Genomic DNA, 17,859 nt, shown 5'->3' with positions numbered 1-17,859 from the left:
AAATACATGGCATGACAGAAAAAGTGGTGGGGATACGGAACGATTACAGATTAAAAGAACAGGAAGAGACATACACACCAAATACAACATGGGAAGCTCATTTGGATCCCGATTTATACAAATTCAATGGTAAAATGACGCTTTTGAGACATCTGGGGAAATCTGAACATGACTGTGTATAGGATGATATGATATGAAGGAATTACCATTTTTGTTTGGAGTGACGATGGTAAAGTGTTTACTTTTTTTTTTTTTTTTTACCTTAACCTGTTAGAGATATATGCTGAAAAATTTAGAATGAAATAATGATGTCTGAAGGTTACTTTAAAATACCTCAGAGAATAAAGGTATGAGAATGTGTAGAATAGGAATAAGTAAACATGACTGGCCAAATGCTACAACCTGAGCTGGGGACAGGTACAGGCTCTCTACTTTGCTGTATGTTTAAAAATTTCCACAGGAAAAAAATTTTTTTCAAAGATGTAAAGTACCCTTCAGGTTAGTAATTTTTTAGATCAATTTAAAAGCAGTATTTGCTTCTAGTTTCGGAGAAGTCAATGGTACCCCACTCCAGTACTCTTGCCTGGAAAATCCCATGGACGGAGGAGCCTGGTGGGCTGCAGTCCATGGGGTCGCAAAGAGTCGGACACGACTGAGCGACTTCACTTTCACTTTTCACTTTCATGCATTGGAGAAGGAAATGGCAACCCACTCCAGTGTTCTTGCCTGGAGAATCCCAGGGACGGGGGAGCCTGGTGGGCTGCCGTCTCTGGGGTCGCACAGAGTCGGAAACGACTGAAGCGACTTAGCAGCAGCAGCAGCAACAGCTTCTAGTTTAGTATTTTACAGTTATAATTACACTTAAAAATCTCCCCTGAAGAGGACTACATGGAGGGGTTGATCTGAGATAACAGCCTCTTCAAGTTCACTAAGGTATTAATATAGTGCATATTTATTCTTTTAGTTGTAACACTGACAACTTAAGTTGTATTAAAAGTGCTAAAGAAATTAGTATTTAGAGAAAAGTGAAAGTGAAGTGAAAGTGTTAGTTGCTCAGTTGTGACCAACTCTGTGTGACCCCATGGACTGTAGCCCTCCAGGCTCCTCTGTCCATGGGATTCTCCAGGCAAGAATACTGGAGTAGGTAGCTATTCCTTCTCCAGGGAATCTTCCCGACCCAGGGATCAAACCTGGGTCTCCTATGTTGCAGGCAGATTTTTTTTTACTGTCTGAACCACCAGGGAAACCCAATTAGAGAAAAAAGAGAATAGAAAATATTAATTCTTCAAATAATGAAATCAGAGCAATTGATAATGATGAGTAATTGGGTTTTATAAAGAAAGGGACAAAATATAATAAACTCTAAAAAATGTCAGAAAAAATTTAGATTAGGTAATTTACTAAGATTCTTTTTACCATGTAGGAATTCTAAGAAACCAAATCACACTTTCAAAGGAAGTTACTGAGTTTTTCTGGAGATATTTAAGAGCAAGCCTGTTTGAACATAAAAGGGAGTTAAATAAATATTTTGCCATATTCCTTTCAAATGGATGGGTCTATGATGTTCTACTGCTTAACACAATACTCAGGAATCCTGATGGGAGGATATTTTGGAATTGAGCTGGAAAAATGGGTGAAAGATTATCTTTAAAGTAAATTCTAAAAGGACAGGCAAAAATACTTGAAAGACACATTGATTTATTCTTTCTTTATGAACTGTATGCGTGTATGTACACACACATACTGAGCACTTAGGCTTGCCAGGCTCCATGTGTACAGCAGGGAATCAAACACACATAGCGTCTGCTGTCAAGAAGCTGGCGTCTTTAGAGGGGACAGGCAAAACAAAGGAGCACACCCACAGGGCGGACCTACTTTAAACTGGGCTGTCCGGAGTGAACATCCTCTTTGCCATCTGATGGGTGAGAAGGTGTTTGCTATGCAGAGATGAGGGTAAACTGTTCTAGGTAGAGGGAACAATAGGCAGAAAGGTCTTTGCAGAACAAAGAGCTTAGTGTGTTCAAGGAATCAACAAGCCGGTGAATGCTAAGATAGGAGGATAGTGAAACACACAGGCAAAGCCCACATTCAAGGGAGGCCTTTTGTGTTCTATTATGGTAAAGATTTTGGTTTTATTATGAGCAATCAGAATCCACTGAAGAAATTTTAAGCAGAGAAGTAACATGATCTACCTTGTTTTAAAAGGAACACTTTTGTTGCTGTATGAGGTACACTGGACTAGGGGGAGGTGGAGATACTAAATGGGCCAATGTTAGAAGCTCAGACCTACAGATGAAGGGGAAATGGGATCAAGAGTTTCTAGATCTTAACTTGCCACTGGATGACGAACTCCCTGTGAGAAAGGAGTGCATTTCTGAATTCCCTGTGGTCTGCTTTAGGCTGAGAGGTATGAGAGTGTATTTGTATGCTGACAGCAGTGACCTGGTAGAAAATTCTGGAAGATAAAGATGCTGGAATGATAAAGAACCAACTTCCTTGAGAAGCCTTGCTCATGTAGAGAGATTCATTTTGAGAGGCGAGAGGACACTTCCTCCATCCCATCAGGAGGAAAGGAGACGGGAAGAGACTGGCTGGTGTGTAACTCGTGACAGGGGATGGTGGGCTGCTGCTCATCTGCTAGACTTGTGCCTCAGTGAAGCCTGAGGCAAGGCCCCTGGCTAGGGTGGTGAGCCAGGACAGCTGTGGCAGAGGGAAGGAGGAGGTCCCTGGGGATAAAGGAGCCTGGACACTGAGAAATCAGGGTGCTCGCTGCAATCCCCATAGGAATGTTGAACTCTCTGAGGATACGAGAATGAGAGGGAGTAAGGTATAAACATTCACAGTGATTGGACCATCTTGAAAAACAAAATTACTTTTTAACTACAGATACACAAGTAAATATACTATCACAGGTAACACACATCAAAAGATTTTTGAAAAAGAGTATTTTAGCCAGAATCCAAACATATAAGCAATACTGCGGTATTACTGTGCAGTAACCCAGGACTGCTGATCTTTATCTGACACCAGACTGTGAGTCCCTGAGGGGACAGACTTGTATTTGAGAATCCTCTGAGTGACAGGGGTTCAAGACATGCCTGCCTCTGAGCAACTGGCTCTCTGCTTAAAATGGATTCCAACCAGAAAAATAATTTCAAGTTGAAACACAAAGCGTTACAAGAAACTTCAGCCTTAAATCACTGGAAGAGAAACAAATTTCTTTCAACTACAAGATACTGACACTTACTTTATCAATTCTCGTCCTTCAGAACTAATAAAGTATTCAACTAGCCATTGACAAGCATCAAAACTTTTTGAAAGTAATGCTTCAATAGTGGCAATCCACTCTTCAGTGTCAACCCTTTAAAAAAGCAAAGACAGTGATGTTAGATAGCCCGGCAAATAAATTCATGGAGTGTCTTTCACTTTTTAAAAAAATTTTTTTTAACTTTTCTCAGGAGTAGGGTGGAGGATAAGTATGTATTCAATGATTGCTGGACTAACACAGATAGTTAGTTCAATCCCCAGGTCTGGATATAGCTTTCCCCAGGTTCTAAAGGTAAACAGCATCTAAAACTTCTACCACAGTTATTTCTTTTTCTATTTTTTCCATCTTTCCTCCTGGATTAGAAATTCCTTAAAAATGTCTTCAGCATCAGAATGTATTAGAAATTGCCTTCAACTATTGAAAAGAATGTTTTGAATTTTTGAGTATCTGAATTTATAAATTCAACTTCTGTTTAATTAATAATGCCTTTTGCAGAACAGACTGTGAAAACATAACATTTCTTACCTGAGTTTTTTCTTTGTTCGTAGATAAGTTTGAAAAAGGAATTGAATGGCAAGCTGTAAGCTAACCTTTGCCATGCAAGGATAGTATGGATGCTTTAATTTAGTCTGTGAGAGAGGGAGAAAAAAAGAGATTTTTTTTTCCCCACAGTTTTATAGATTAATATGCATTGTTACAAACTGAGTAACAAGATCTATAACAATAATAATACATATAATAGAGTTAAATACAAGTAAGAAAAATAAAGCCAGTTTGTTATAGAAAATGTTCCAGTTAAATTTTAAAAAGATTAAGAAAGATATCGTCTGCATTTCTTACATGAAGGCTTCTCAAAATAGAGCCTTTAGACCACAAGATGTTAAGTAATCTACTAACAGACTAAGAAAGTCTTCCCCTTATTGGCAAATGGTGATCATGGTACTCTAGGAAAAGAAGCACTTGGAGACTACTAATGTCTGATTACAAATTATAATAATCAATCTCCTCACAGCACAATATCCATTTACATCACTTAGGGCTATTAAATTCTTTACAAAATATAATAAAAGCACTTTAAAAAGCCAAGAAGTGGAAAGCCACACTCATTCACAATCTGCACTGTACATTTTGAATACGGCCTGTATTTGAATATCACTCAGTAACTGACACATTTGTGAGAATTTTTTGGGCATATAATCTAAATGCTAACATGTAAGAATAAGGATAAGTCACTGAATGCTTTGAGTGAGTGAAAGTCACTCAGTTGTGTCCGACCCTGCGACCCCCATGGACTGTCCATGGACTTCTCCAGGCCAGAATACTGGAGTGGGTAGCCATTCCCTTCTCCAGGGGATCCTCCCAACCCAGTAATCGAACCCAGGCCTCCTGCATTGAAGGCGGATTCTTTACCAGCTGAGCCACAAAGGAAACCCTCTGATTGCTTTAGTGGAAAGATTTTTAACTATGATTCTTTCTAATTTCTCTAGTAAAACTCCGACTAGTACTTACGGCATTCAATGATGCTAAAGACAAAACAAAACTGAAATAATCACTACTGTACACATCTCTATTCTTCATAAACTTGAGGTTTTCATCTCTCACCATCTACAAAAGAAAAGTGTTAATTATTTTTAAGAAACAGGGTAAAATTATTCAATATGTAGAAGATATTTTTAGTGATAAGTTAGGGTAAAACAGGTTCATAAAATACTTATCTCAAGCTTTGAACTTTTTAAAAAGGAGAGAGGAAAAACTTTCAAAGATAAAAGAGTTGTAAAAAGGTGAATTATTATTCACTAAACAACCCAATTCTTCTGGGAAATTCAGGAAAACCACCATGTGAAGGACAAGTGAATTCGAATCTGTTACTTTGAGCAGAAAGGGACAATTAAGAGTTTTTCCAAATACAACCAACTCCATGCTCTCCATGTATCAGATGGCTTAATTTGCCTTTTTTTTTTTTTTTACCAAAGACTTCATATTTCTCTTAAATTTTTTGATTCTGGCTACTTAGCTCTTGATTACTTAGTGTATAAAGTCTGGACAGGGTAATGGGACAGTTTGAATTTAAATCCTGGCTCTGTGACACTGGCAGCATTATTTCTCCCCTCTGAGCTTTTCCCCCTTTTCATCTGAAAAATGGGAATAAAACCTGCTACTCCACAAGAGTGTTTTAAGAATTAGGGATTTAAGCATGTAGCACAGGGTAGGTATTCAATAACTGATAATCATCATTGTTATTATTAGTTCTACTCAAAGGTTATGAGCCTTATTTTTCTTTCCAGATTTAATAAGTTAATTTCAGCAATGAGTTTCTGCACTGCCCACTCCCTCCCCCTTGCTTCCAGGGGGCACCCACAGCACGCAGCAGGCGGGTGACGGTGCTCGTCAACCCCGAGTCCATAGCCGCTTCTGGGACAAGGTGGGTCAGAGGACACTGTGCTAGGCTGTCACTGTGTCAGACGTTCTGGACACAGCTATGTCCACAAGAGGCTGGCAACAGTAGCTCTGGACCCATGAGATAAGATTCTGACATTTATCTGGGTTTTCTCCCTTAGAACTTTTTATACAGTTCTTACCTGGTATATTCGAACAGGCATTTTCTCCACAAATAGTCCTTTCTTCTCACCTTTTTTCACCAGCTTGGTTAGAATAGACAGTCGGTCATTGTTAGGCCTATGGGGCCGAGGAGACGACTGAGGTGAAATTTCTGGTGAAGATGGTGCTGACCTAAGAGACATAAATAACGTATTAGATTTAAAAATAAACTGTACAGTTTCCTGATCCAATGTATTAAAATGCAAATTCGTAGAAAATAGGACTTAAAAAAAAAAACCTTTCAGACAGTGCTGGCACAGTACTAGGTTCTGGACATAAACTGCACTCAATAAATGAGATTTTTTTTTTTTTTTTTTAATTTTATTTTATTTTTAAACTTAACATAACTGTATTAGATTTGCCAAATATCAAAATGAATCCGCCACAGGTATACATGTGTTCCCCATCCTGAACCCTCCTCCCTCCTCCCTCCCCATTCCATCCCTCTGGATCGTCCCAGTGCACCAGCCCCAAGCATCCAGTATCGTGCATCGAACCTGGACTGGCAACTCATTTCATACATGATATTTTACATGTTTCAATGCCATTCTCCCAAATCTTCCCACCCTCTCCCTCTCCCACAGAGTCCGTAAGACTGTTCTATACATCAGTGTCTCTTTTGCTGTCTCGTACACAGGGTTATTGTTACCATCTTCCTAAATTCCATATATATGCGTTAGTATACTGTATTGGTGTTTTTCTTTCTGGCTTACTTCACTCTGTATAATAGGCTCCAGTTTCATCCACCTCATTAGAACTGATTCAAATGTATTCTTTTTAATGGCTGAATAATACTCCATTGTGTATATGTACCACTGCTTTCTTATCCATTCATCTGCTGATGGACATCTAGGTTGCTTCCATGTCCTGGCTATTATAAACAGTGCCGCGATGAACACTGGGGTACTCATGTCTCTTTCCCTTCTGGTTTTCTCAGTGTGTATGCCCAGCAGTGGGATTGCTGGATCATAAGGCATGTCTATTTCCAGTTTTTTAAGGAATCTCCACACTGTTCTCCATAGTGGCTGTACTAGTTTGCATTCCCACCAACAGTGTAAGAGGGTTCCCTTTTCTCCACACCCTCTCCAGCATTTATTACTTGTAGACTTTTGGATCGCAGCCATTCTGACTGGTGTGAAATGGTACCTCATAGTGGTTTTGATTTGCATTTCTCTGATAATGAGTGATGTTGAGCATCTTTTCATGTGTTTGTTAGCCATCTGTATGTCTTCTTTGGAGAAATGTCTATTTAGTTCTTTGGCCCATTTTTTGATTGGGTCATTTATTTTTCTGGAGTTGAGCTGTAGGAGTTGCTTGTATATCCTCGAGATTAGTTGTTTGTCAGTTGCTTCATTTGCTATTATCTTCTCCCATTCTGAAGGCTGTCTTTTCACCTTGCTAATAGTTTCCTTTGATGTGCAGAAGCTTTTAAGGTTAATTAGGTCCCATTTGTTTTAAAAATCTCAATTCTAAAATGAAATAATTTCTGTCCATGTTTCTAAATACAAAGAACTTCTTGCCAAGGAAGTAACCACCAAGGTTACTTCCCAACTTGCCAAGGTAGCAGTGAGAAGACAGACGGGGGATGGAGGGATTTCCTTACTTACTTTTTAGAATTTCTCTTTAGTTTAGCTAATTCCTGGAGAAGGAAATGGCAATCCACTCCAGTACTATTGCCTGGAAAATCCCATGGCAGTGGAGCCTGGTAGGCTACAGTCCATGGGGTCGCAAAGAGTCGGACACGACTGAGCGACTTCACTTTTACTTTCTTTCACTTAAGCTAATTACCTTTAAATACCAAAGAGCATGCTCTAAAGATCACAATATCACCTACTGAAATCACACAGCAAACTACACAGAGGAGAAACTCACAGAGAGAGGTCCTCGGCTTCCTGACGTACAACGCTGACTCGACTTTTCTTTGGTAACACAGGGGAGTTCTGATCAGACACCCTTTGGTAAAAGAGCATGTATGCGTTCCAGTATCTTCGGCGTACATCAGTATAGGGGTTCGCTTCATAATGAGACAACAGGAAAAACTCTTTGTAAATAAAAAATTTTCTCTTGACAATTTAAAACACAAATCCAGCAAGTAAGTACTTACTAAATTCGTTAGATGCAAAGTGCAAGTAAAGTGCGTGTCTTTTTAGAGTGAGACTTAAAGTCACTCAGACGGCACTCCAGGGGGGCAGGGAGTAAGGGAGCTGTATGGTAACGGAGTAAGGGAAAGAAGGCAAGCTTTCCCAGGCAAGCTGAAATGCAATCAAAGGGCAAGTCACATTTGAAAGTAAATTCTGTGGCACAGGTTGGGGCTATAATTGGCCTCACTTAACCATTTCTGCACAAAACAGCCAAATCCACGTAAATTTTGGCAGTGACACTACATTCAGCTGATAAAGGTTGCTACCTTTAGATACATGACTACCATGGTCTGGTATCAAGATCTAATATTGTGGATCTCACACAGGGGGAAAATTTTAAATGCCCCTAGACTATTTTGAAGTCAGGTATAAAAAATGCCAAGGTTTCTTCAAATAGTAAATTCTGATGGGATTCTGTCAAGTACTTTTGTGTTTTTTCTTCTGGGGGCAGGGGCTGTGGAAAGATTCGTTTGCCACACTAACAAATACAGCTTTAAAAACACAGGTGCTAGTAATATCTTCTCTATTAATCATATACCTCTATGTAAGTGAAAAGGAAATTTGAACATTTTAGTGGACAACTACTTCTTCTGAAACTACTTTTAAGGTTGAAATTCTTTCAAGTTGTTCTTTAATATTCATTTCTCACACTTAACTTACTTCTTACCCTAGGAATATTGTAAAGAATCAAAAAAATTAAGAAAAATTTTGTAAGCAGCTTGAACCTTCTCACTCTGGCTATCAAGGAGTTTGTGGATCTATATGGCTAGAGCAGCTGTAAGTAAAAAAAATAAATAAATAAAATTGGTTCTATTTTTATATAAAAAATACTGCTTTCAATTTGATAGAAAAGTACCAATAAAAATAAAGTACCAAGTAAAAAATAAAACCAATGGAAAATATACATTTGTAAAAACTTACTTTGATCATAAACTTTTGGTCTATATTCTCCTCCAAAGCATTCATATTCCAGGGTCTCATCATTAAGGTCAAATTCTTCTATAACTGTGTCATTAAATTTATACCACTTTCCTTTTCCACATCCCCTAGAGTGCAGATTTGATAAAACAAACATGAGGTTAAAAAGTCAAACTTCCATCCCCAGCATTCATCTCTATGTATTGTCTATAAATACAGACAGTAATTACCATTTGAAAACACCTAAGAAAAACATAGCAAAAGTTACTTCAATTTTTTAAACAACTTTTCAGAATAAAGGGATAAAACAATTGCAACAAGTTTTAAAAATCCAATTTGGGAAATAAGATCAAAGAGCAATGTGAAAGCTTCTGCTCTACCTAAGGGTAAGTGTGAGTAACAGTAGGGCAGAGGGAGCAGAAGACAGATAGAGGAGGGCAAGGGTGAAGGAGAGATACAGGAGGATGGAGTGTGCACAGAAAAGACACAGGAGGGTGGGAGGGGGAGCAGGGGAGGGACACAGGAGGGGGAGCGGTGGTGGGGGGGGGGGCAGGGGAGGGGCACAGTAGGGCGGGAGGAGGGCGGGGGAGCAGAGGAGAGGAAAAGCACAGCAGGAGGAGAGCCTGCTGGAGGGGTGGAGTGGTGTGAGAACCACTTACCGCCTATCCTTGATGAAGGAATAGTAGTGGCCCGCATGCGCCTGCCCACTATGTACAATGACACCCACAAGTTCATAGTTTTCTGTGAGGGCAACTTTTTTTCGTGGAGATCCTCCACCTCCTTGATCTGTACTTCGCCCGTTTTCACCAACTTCCGAAGATGAATCTTGGCGAGCCATTCCTGAAACTGTGTAAGGCTCCATGTTTAGCATCCAGGGAAACTATTTAAAAGCAAAAACAGCACATTAATGAAGGCAATGGCACCCCACTCCAGTACTTTTGCCTAGAAAATCCCATGGATGGAGGAGCCTGGTAGGCTGCAGTCCATGGGGTTGCGAAGAGTTGGACATGACTGAGCAACTTCACTTTCACTTTTCACTTTCATGCACTGGAGAAGGAAATGGCAACCCACTCCAGTGTCCTTGCCTGGAGAATCCCAGGGACGGGGGAGCCTGGTGGGCTGCCGTCTATGGGGTCGCACAGAGTCGGACACAACTGAAGCGACTTAGCAGCAGCAGCAGCAGCAACATACAGGGCCACACCCACTGAATTCTGCACAAACAAGAGGGATGTGTTTTCCTAATTTAAGCAAGCAACACCCTCCAGCTCAAGCACACAATCTCAGAGTGGCTCACAGGTCTGGGAAAGTATGAGTAGTCTCCTGTTTGAGCACTAAGGAAAGGCCTCCTCTCTGTCACGAGGATGCCTTCTAGATATGAAGGTTATTGTCCAGAGATCTGCCTGTGCCACTAGCAGCTTAAGACATGGGGCTGTGTACTTCTCAGAAAGCTAAGGTTTCACACTTTAAATGAAATTTGAAAATACAGAAAAGGAAACAATAAAGACAGTGTAGTAATAATGGTTATTTAAAAAATCAGGAAAACAAAAGTTACCCTTATCTGTTCATCGTATTTAATGGAGCGTCCACTCTCCCAGTCAAATCCAAATCTCATCAGATGAATGACCAAGACACTAGGTAACGATTTAATACAGGTCCTTTTCACTGTTGTTCTCTAAAGAGAAGCAAAACTCAATTATTTCCATGGAGATGATAAAACATCAAAGTAATTAATACAGAGGTCACTGATTTGTATAGGACTTTCCCATCTGTGTGAACACAAGTCATGACACAATCTAATGGAAATAACAACAGGAGGTTAAAGCTGATCTTACGTAAAACATAAAACATGAATAACAAATTAAACCTATTTTTTTAAAAGGGCAAATGTAATACCTTTTCTTTACACTTTTCGCAGTAATATGCATTACTTCCCTCGAGAACTTCTCCTCTAACAAACTGGTCCAAAGAAATTTCCAAACTCTGACAGGAAGTAACTCCTAGATTGAGAGCCATGAAAGTTTCTTCACGCTCGTATCTTGAATAGCAAACAACAGGAAAACCATGATCAACAATGGAATGAAAAAATCTTGAAAGCACCACAATACTTGAGACTAAACGTAGAACTACATTCATAATCAGTGTAATTAACACATACCTTCCCTCATCCTTCTAAAAGTAAACTCCCAAATAAAAATGCCAAATTTTGACCACTTAGAACTGCTTAAAATTAAGAATTTCAACAAAGAAACTTTAGAAATGAAGCCAAAGAAATTTAATTCAAAAAACATATATAGATCTATTAGGAGATACATCTGCAAGCCTCTCAATGAATAAAAAATCTACACCATATTAGAAGAATTATTCAAAAAGGATGATGGTTATTTTTTTGATGTCAGTGTTATTTTTACTAACCTGTGAGGACAGTCTTTACAGATTTTCTGATCAGAATAGATGCCCTGAAAAGTATTCTTAAAGATTTGGTCTCTCCCCATTTTCTGTTGAAATACAGAGTTAAAATTTCAGTTGACACCTTTAGAACTTTCAGGTTGTTTATACAGAATTTTATTTAGACCTAAGCTAAAGCATAGATTTTAATTTACCCAACAAAATAAAATTAGTCGGCTTGGTAGTTTAAGCTGGGAACTAATGAAAGAGTTACGACCCGTAGGCCCACGGTCAGAGTAACGTAAGTAATCAGAAGAGGAAGAGCAGGGCCGTCGGCCACACTGACACAAGGATGGCACTCTCCATGATCGTCTGAGTCCTCCCCCCCTTGCCACAGTTACCACGCTAGTAGTGACTCTCCATGATTTCTTCTTTTTTCTTGTGGATAGAATGCTACAAATTTATAAGTTATTTCATTTTGGGCCCCCTGCAGTAGAAGCAGGGTCCTAACCACTGGATCACCAGAGAAATCCCTGTACATTATTTTTTTTAAAGAAGCAGGTAACTTGTGCCTTGTGATGAGAGGAGAGGTAATGCTGGCAGTGGCGGGAGGCTGTCTGTGTCTTAGAAGGCGACACCACTTAGGAAGTTTGTGACAGGTTTTACTGGGTAGAGGTAGGAAGCTCTGGGTCACGTAACCACAAACAACTTCTGAGTTTGGTTCTTTCATTCCCTTTGACAAACCAAGACAGCTCTGTGCGGAGCCATGGGTTCACTGCTGAGAGCAGCACTGCTCTGAGGCAAGGTTACTTCAATGCAGACACATAGTGAGTAGCTACAAATAGTTATTATTATGGGATATAGGTTAAGAACTATATACAAGTGTCAGATGAATTAAGAAAGTAAATCTATAATCTATAGTGTGTTCTGTATATTTTGATATTCAAACCCAGATGAAACGAATTACAGTTGTGGTATTAAAGATAATCACTTTCTGATTTGTAATCCCAAATTCTAAAGCACTGTTCTCATGCTAGACTTTGAGAGAAATGAGAGGGAAAAATGCAAATTTTTTCTACCTTGAGATACTCATCCATCTGATCGATGAGACTGGTGAAGAATTCATATGCATCCTGCTGTTCTCTCACATAAAGTTCTTTGTTCCACATCTTGAAAATCTATGTAACAATTAAATACATTGTTGAAGGAAAAATAGCAATTTCTGAATATGGTAGAAAAGGAATGCGAGAAGAGTCTTTAAATGCTTCTAAAAATCAAGTTCACTATTAGGATATAAAAGTTTTTACTGATGTGAGATTAGCTTGCATTCAGCCATCTATGTTTTTCCACAGTCTCTTTATAGTAATAAGCGTATGAAACCATATAGGGTGAGATTTAAGGTCAAGGAACAGACAGTTTCTTTCTTAGAAACTATCCAACCTATGGGGGAAATATAAGGCAAACCATAGTACAGCAATGCTTTAAAAGATATTCTTTATTTAGAGGTATTAGTGAAACTGGCATATGTTCAGAGGAATAATTTGAACAAATATTTCAAACAGATAAGTAAAAATAAGGGGAAACAGCCCAAACAATTAAGACTAGCAAATCTCTAGAAATTATATAAATGACTATTCTCAACATTCTAATCACTTGAAGAAGAATGGTAAAGATATTTCTTTTATAGGTCTTGGCAATGGCATTAGTCTAGAGTTAATAAAGAAGAGACAGTTATCACTAGAGAAAGAATGTAGCCACATTCCAAATAGCTAACATCTTTCAACCTAAAGAGTTACTGGGTGAAATACCTTCCAAAAGTTCTCAGGTACATAGTACTGCAGTTTGCTTTCCATCAAATGCCCAAAGAGAGACTGCACTTGGTAGAATACACTATCATCTGGGTTGTCCGTGTCATCATCCACTGAAAGTAATGACTAAAAAGAAATCAAATGTATTAAATTAGAAATATTCAACCACTTTCAGAAAACCTTGATTTCTATACTCCAAGTACCCACACTGTTCTTTCAGAATGACATGTGTGTTTATCTGTGGCTACAACTCTGCGTATGTTTAGCTTTAACACTTCTAGCTAGTATAATAATGAACAAATCATCTCTGAGCTTCCATTCGGTTATGAAAAACCGAAACCAATAATACCAGGATCTTTGCAAGAAATAAGTATGACATAATGACACAGAATATTCTCAAAACTATTTACTGCTATATCATAACCTACTAGTAGATGATTACAAAGTGCAAATGATAGAGTCTAAATATTTCTAAAACAGGAGAAACATTAATAGCTTTGTGGGATAGAATTTGAGAATAATTTTAGGAGTTAAAAAAATCTCATTAGGTCAAATTCATCTGTCAAACAGGCAGTATGAGACCTCAGCAGATTTATAAAAGTTTATGACTATGAACAACGTCATCTATACAGACTTCAGAAGCTACTACAGAATCTCTAATTGGGTCTAGTTTTAGTAAACCCCAAAATGCAATATATGAATATGGAAGAGTTCTCAGGCATACACATTTATGAAACTAAACAGAAAAGAGGAAGGAAATCACCTCTGGGAGACCAGGTTGCATATACAGCTGCTGGAAGACTGCATTCATGTAACACGTAGCACCACCATTCCTCAGCCCCACAAACCCTGAGCTGGACCTGCTATCCACAGGGGGAAGGTACTAGGAAAGCAAGTAGAAACCATTGAGACAGAGTTAGTATCTTGGTCACTAGCAGACTTCCTCACAGCTATGTCAGATATCCCAGAGGAAAAGAGAGAAACTTGCAAATGTATTCATCCAGTGTGTCAACAAGCTATGGTAGCAAACCCATGTCCACAAAGCATCTCTACAGATGCAATGCAATTCTAAAACGACTATCTTACTGTTTCCATTTAGTTCCTAAAATACCCCCCATATATGAAGCATGTATTTGCATATTCACTATGTAGTCATGCATTTAGTCACTTCATTATCATTCAACAAATACTTCTTTAGAATACCCTGAAGCCAGGGATATGAGAGAGCAGAAATATATTTGGTCTTTGATCTCAAGGAGCTTACATTATATAGCAGGGTAGACATTAATTAAAAATATTGATACATATTTTCAAACTGAGGTAGTACTTTGGAAAGTAGGAAGGGTTCTGTGAAGCATTTACTACGAAGAATCCTAACATGTGTGGATGGTCAAGGAAGGCTCATACTCCTTCTCTTACTTTCTGAGAAGGTAACATTCTTCTACTGAATTTCTTCTAATAAGCATGCAATTAAAAAAATATGTAAATACTGTAGCATTTTACTTAAGGATGTTTTGTAACAATGCAGATTCTAGCACAGTGTTTTTCTAGGTAGAAATAATTTAGAAGAGGCATCCTGAATAAAGTTCAACATGGCACTTCTCCAAGTGAAAAAGGGTACTGTAGTGACACTCTGCAATGTGATTAGAGTAGAATTTGGTGCGGATGCTATGACCAGAACCATATTTTATCTGCATTATCAAGTACCTGGATCGATGTAATAACTAACAAACTGACAAGACCCTGGAGGTCTTCTGGACTGAAAGGAATTGCTAAACATCATATACTTTTCATTAACATTCAACATATACTTAGAGCAAGGTGATTTTTGTGATCTAATTAACAGTGTAATTTATTTGTAGTCCAAAGTACAGATTAAAAAAAAAGTTGCAAAACAAGAAAAAACTGGTTCATAACAGTGCTAAAACTGTATTTATATGACAAATATTTTCTTGATTATGCTGATATAATCCCTGGCTTACTAAAGTAAGATTGTCATTTTAACCTGATTATTAAATGCATGTAAAACTTAAAGCACTGCATAAAATAAGCATTATAAACTAAACAGTTCATACCAAAACAGCTCCCAGTGTACGCACACATTTCACTTTGCAAGCACTACTGCCTCTATTTAGAACACCTCTTCTCACTTCTCTCCCTGCCTGCTTCACAGTACTCAGCTCAGGCGTCCAAAGGGGTGAGGTTGCCTCTGCATGTTCGTGGAGGGTGCTTAAGTGTCCTCCTGCTCCTGGTCTGGTGCTCCAGGGCATCTATCTGCAGCTCGTTTTCCTCTTGTAGATGTTGACATGGCTTCTCCTGTCTGAAATGACCTTCCTACCTTGCCTCAATTGGCTCACTACTGTGAAGGGCTCTATTTTAAATGCTATAATTTCTAAGAAGGGTTCTAAAATACCACCATCTGGTGTCAAAGTGCCTCTGTTAGAGCATTCAGGATATACCTCTATCTAAAGGCTGGACTCATATCTTCATTTTTGAGCTCCAGAAGCCTACAGCGCCTCAGTGCATGGTAAACTCAATAAATCTTAGTTGAATTTAAGTGAACACAGACTAGACTGTGCCAGAGCCAGTGTTTGAGTTTGTAGCCCTAGTGCCTGTCACTGCACCAAGCATAGTTTCTCAAAAAATAGGCTGAAATGCTAGTTTATACTGTGACTAATTACCACTTAACTTAAAAATGTCAAAAGTCAAATGTCAAAAATGTCAATTTTTGACAAAAAATTGTCAAAAATGTCAAAGTCAAATGTCAAAAAGTCCCTTTTTTCGGGACTTCCCTTGTAGCCCAGCAGTGAAGAATCTGCCTGCCAAAGCAGAGGACATGGGTTCGATCCCTGGTCTGGGGAAGATTCCATGGGACTAGTGGCAACTGGGCCCGTGAGCCACAACTACTGCTCTATACAGCCTGTGAGCTGCAACTACTGAGCCCATGTTCCACAACTACTGAAGCCCACGTGCCTAGAGCCCGTGCTCCATAGCAAGGGAAGTCACTGCAATGAAAAGTCTGCGCTCCGCAACTAGAGTAGCCCCCACTTGGCCGCAACTAGAGAAAGCCCTTGTGTAGCAACGAAGACCCAGAGGAGCCAAAAATAAGTAAGTAAATAAAAAATAAAAATTAAAAAGTCTTCTTTTTAATTAAAAGGGTGCCATTTAGTAATGTATTAGGATAATACACTATAGATTATAGCTAATTTGAGTATGTGAACACGATAAGCAAAGGAATAACACTGACTTTCTTTGTGATTAGGATAATGCAAGCATAATTTTAAAATACTATGTTTAAACAAGAGCTCATTCTAAAAAAAATTAAGTGCATCAAGGTCTAGAAAACTTACATCAAACTCCTTGGTAAGAGCAGGATCAGGTTGATGATGCATAGAAAGTAGTTCTTTTGTAATAATTTGAAGATTTGAAGGTGAGCTATCAGCCAGCATGACAAGGACTTCGTAGGCTGCCAATCGGCTATTCACTGTACTACACCTAAAAACAAAAGACACAAGTGAATTTCAACAGTGAATAGCTTACTTAAGTCGCTTATTAAATTAAACCAACATTTGAAATGAAAATATAAGCGGTGCAATCTCTAAAACAGGGGTAAGTCAGAACCCAGGAATCTAGTGGGAGGCGATCAGGTAACAAACGGAGAGACCATGAACCGAGGAAGGATGATTATGATTTAGAGCTAAATATCTTCTTGGCCTGATGATCAAGTAGCAAATCTTTCCACTATGACTCCAGAATACTCTTATCTAAGGGATGGATTAGCAAGAATATAAAGAGTCTGAAAACTTTACCGAAAAATAACATGGAAACAACTATCTTTCAATCAAAATAGGTAGGAAGAAAAGTTTTTGTAGATATGAAATTCAAATATCTACATGGCAGAAAGCTATACAAATCAGAACAGATGCCCATAAACATCAAGGATACTAGTCAACTTTCTATTTTGCTGAAAATGTGGAGACAGAAATAGCTTGCCAAGTCAGTGTGTTTATAAAGTGACAGTGAAAGATAACTAGCAAGCATTCTGCAGGAAACCAAAGGCTTCTTTACTACTCCCCTTTAGCAGAAATCATTTGGGGGATGGACAGTAATTTCTCACTGTCACCTAAGTCAACTTTCCATTTCTTAGGAGGTCGCAGGTTAGGAAGGATACACAGAAAAGAGGACATCCAACCTCTGAGAGAAACAATTATGGAATGGAGTGTAGGAGATGTGTTCAAGAGGGGGGAAGGGCATGGAGATCAGAACTGCATCAGGCACTGAGGATACAGGCCATGGACCTGGCACTATCCTCTGCTTCTTAACTGCATTGCATTTCTGGGTTGCAAAGGACAGGTAAAGAATGAATAGAAGGTACCATTATATAAATCTATATATACATTAGGAAGTTCTTTTGTTGGTATGATACAAGAATAGTATTACTTGTGAAGAGAGTTTCCGTGTAAGTCTCTTGCTAGCTTTAGAATTTAGGTGGGAAAAGGCTGTGAGTCACTGTGATAAATGAACACCATTCAGTACACCAGGGAGCGATGAAAGAGTGTTTCCTTTTCTATTCAAGGTACTGTATATGATTTAAAATCAACTCCTTGTTGATGGATGTATTACTTTTATAATAATAAATACAAATGGAAGGATTCATGAAAAAAACATTTCAGTGAAAACTGCTGAAGATTTGTTTTCTCTGTTCACTGAAAACTGAGATAATCACGTGTTTCCACTGCTT

At 38.6% G+C, this 17,859-nt stretch overlaps 1 protein-coding gene across 3 annotated transcripts in view; it reads right to left on the bottom strand.

The window, feature by feature from the left end:
* Positions 1-17,859, bottom strand: part of USP24 (ubiquitin specific peptidase 24) — a 154,032-nt gene that overhangs the window by 22,921 nt on the left and 113,252 nt on the right. For all 3 annotated transcript variants that reach the window (XM_055585778.1, XM_055585780.1, XM_055585781.1), the window contains 14 exons: positions 16,469-16,613; positions 13,882-14,001; positions 13,119-13,244; positions 12,390-12,488; positions 11,338-11,420; positions 10,819-10,960; positions 10,478-10,597; positions 9,585-9,805; positions 8,929-9,053; positions 7,739-7,880; positions 5,848-5,998; positions 4,778-4,873; positions 3,794-3,897; positions 3,248-3,361 (listed from right to left, as the gene is read on the bottom strand). In XM_055585778.1, the coding sequence (XP_055441753.1) occupies positions 3,248-3,361; positions 3,794-3,897; positions 4,778-4,873; positions 5,848-5,998; positions 7,739-7,880; positions 8,929-9,053; positions 9,585-9,805; positions 10,478-10,597; positions 10,819-10,960; positions 11,338-11,420; positions 12,390-12,488; positions 13,119-13,244; positions 13,882-14,001; positions 16,469-16,613 (1,788 nt within the window). The remainder of the gene's footprint in view (positions 1-3,247; positions 3,362-3,793; positions 3,898-4,777; positions 4,874-5,847; positions 5,999-7,738; positions 7,881-8,928; positions 9,054-9,584; positions 9,806-10,477; positions 10,598-10,818; positions 10,961-11,337; positions 11,421-12,389; positions 12,489-13,118; positions 13,245-13,881; positions 14,002-16,468; positions 16,614-17,859) is intronic.

The sequence above is a fragment of the Bubalus kerabau genome, chromosome 6 (genome assembly GCF_029407905.1).
Source record: "Bubalus kerabau isolate K-KA32 ecotype Philippines breed swamp buffalo chromosome 6, PCC_UOA_SB_1v2, whole genome shotgun sequence".
NCBI lineage: Eukaryota > Metazoa > Chordata > Mammalia > Artiodactyla > Bovidae > Bubalus > Bubalus kerabau.
Note: the sequence above shows the minus strand (reverse complement) of the source record. Positions and strands in the feature narration are given on the sequence as shown.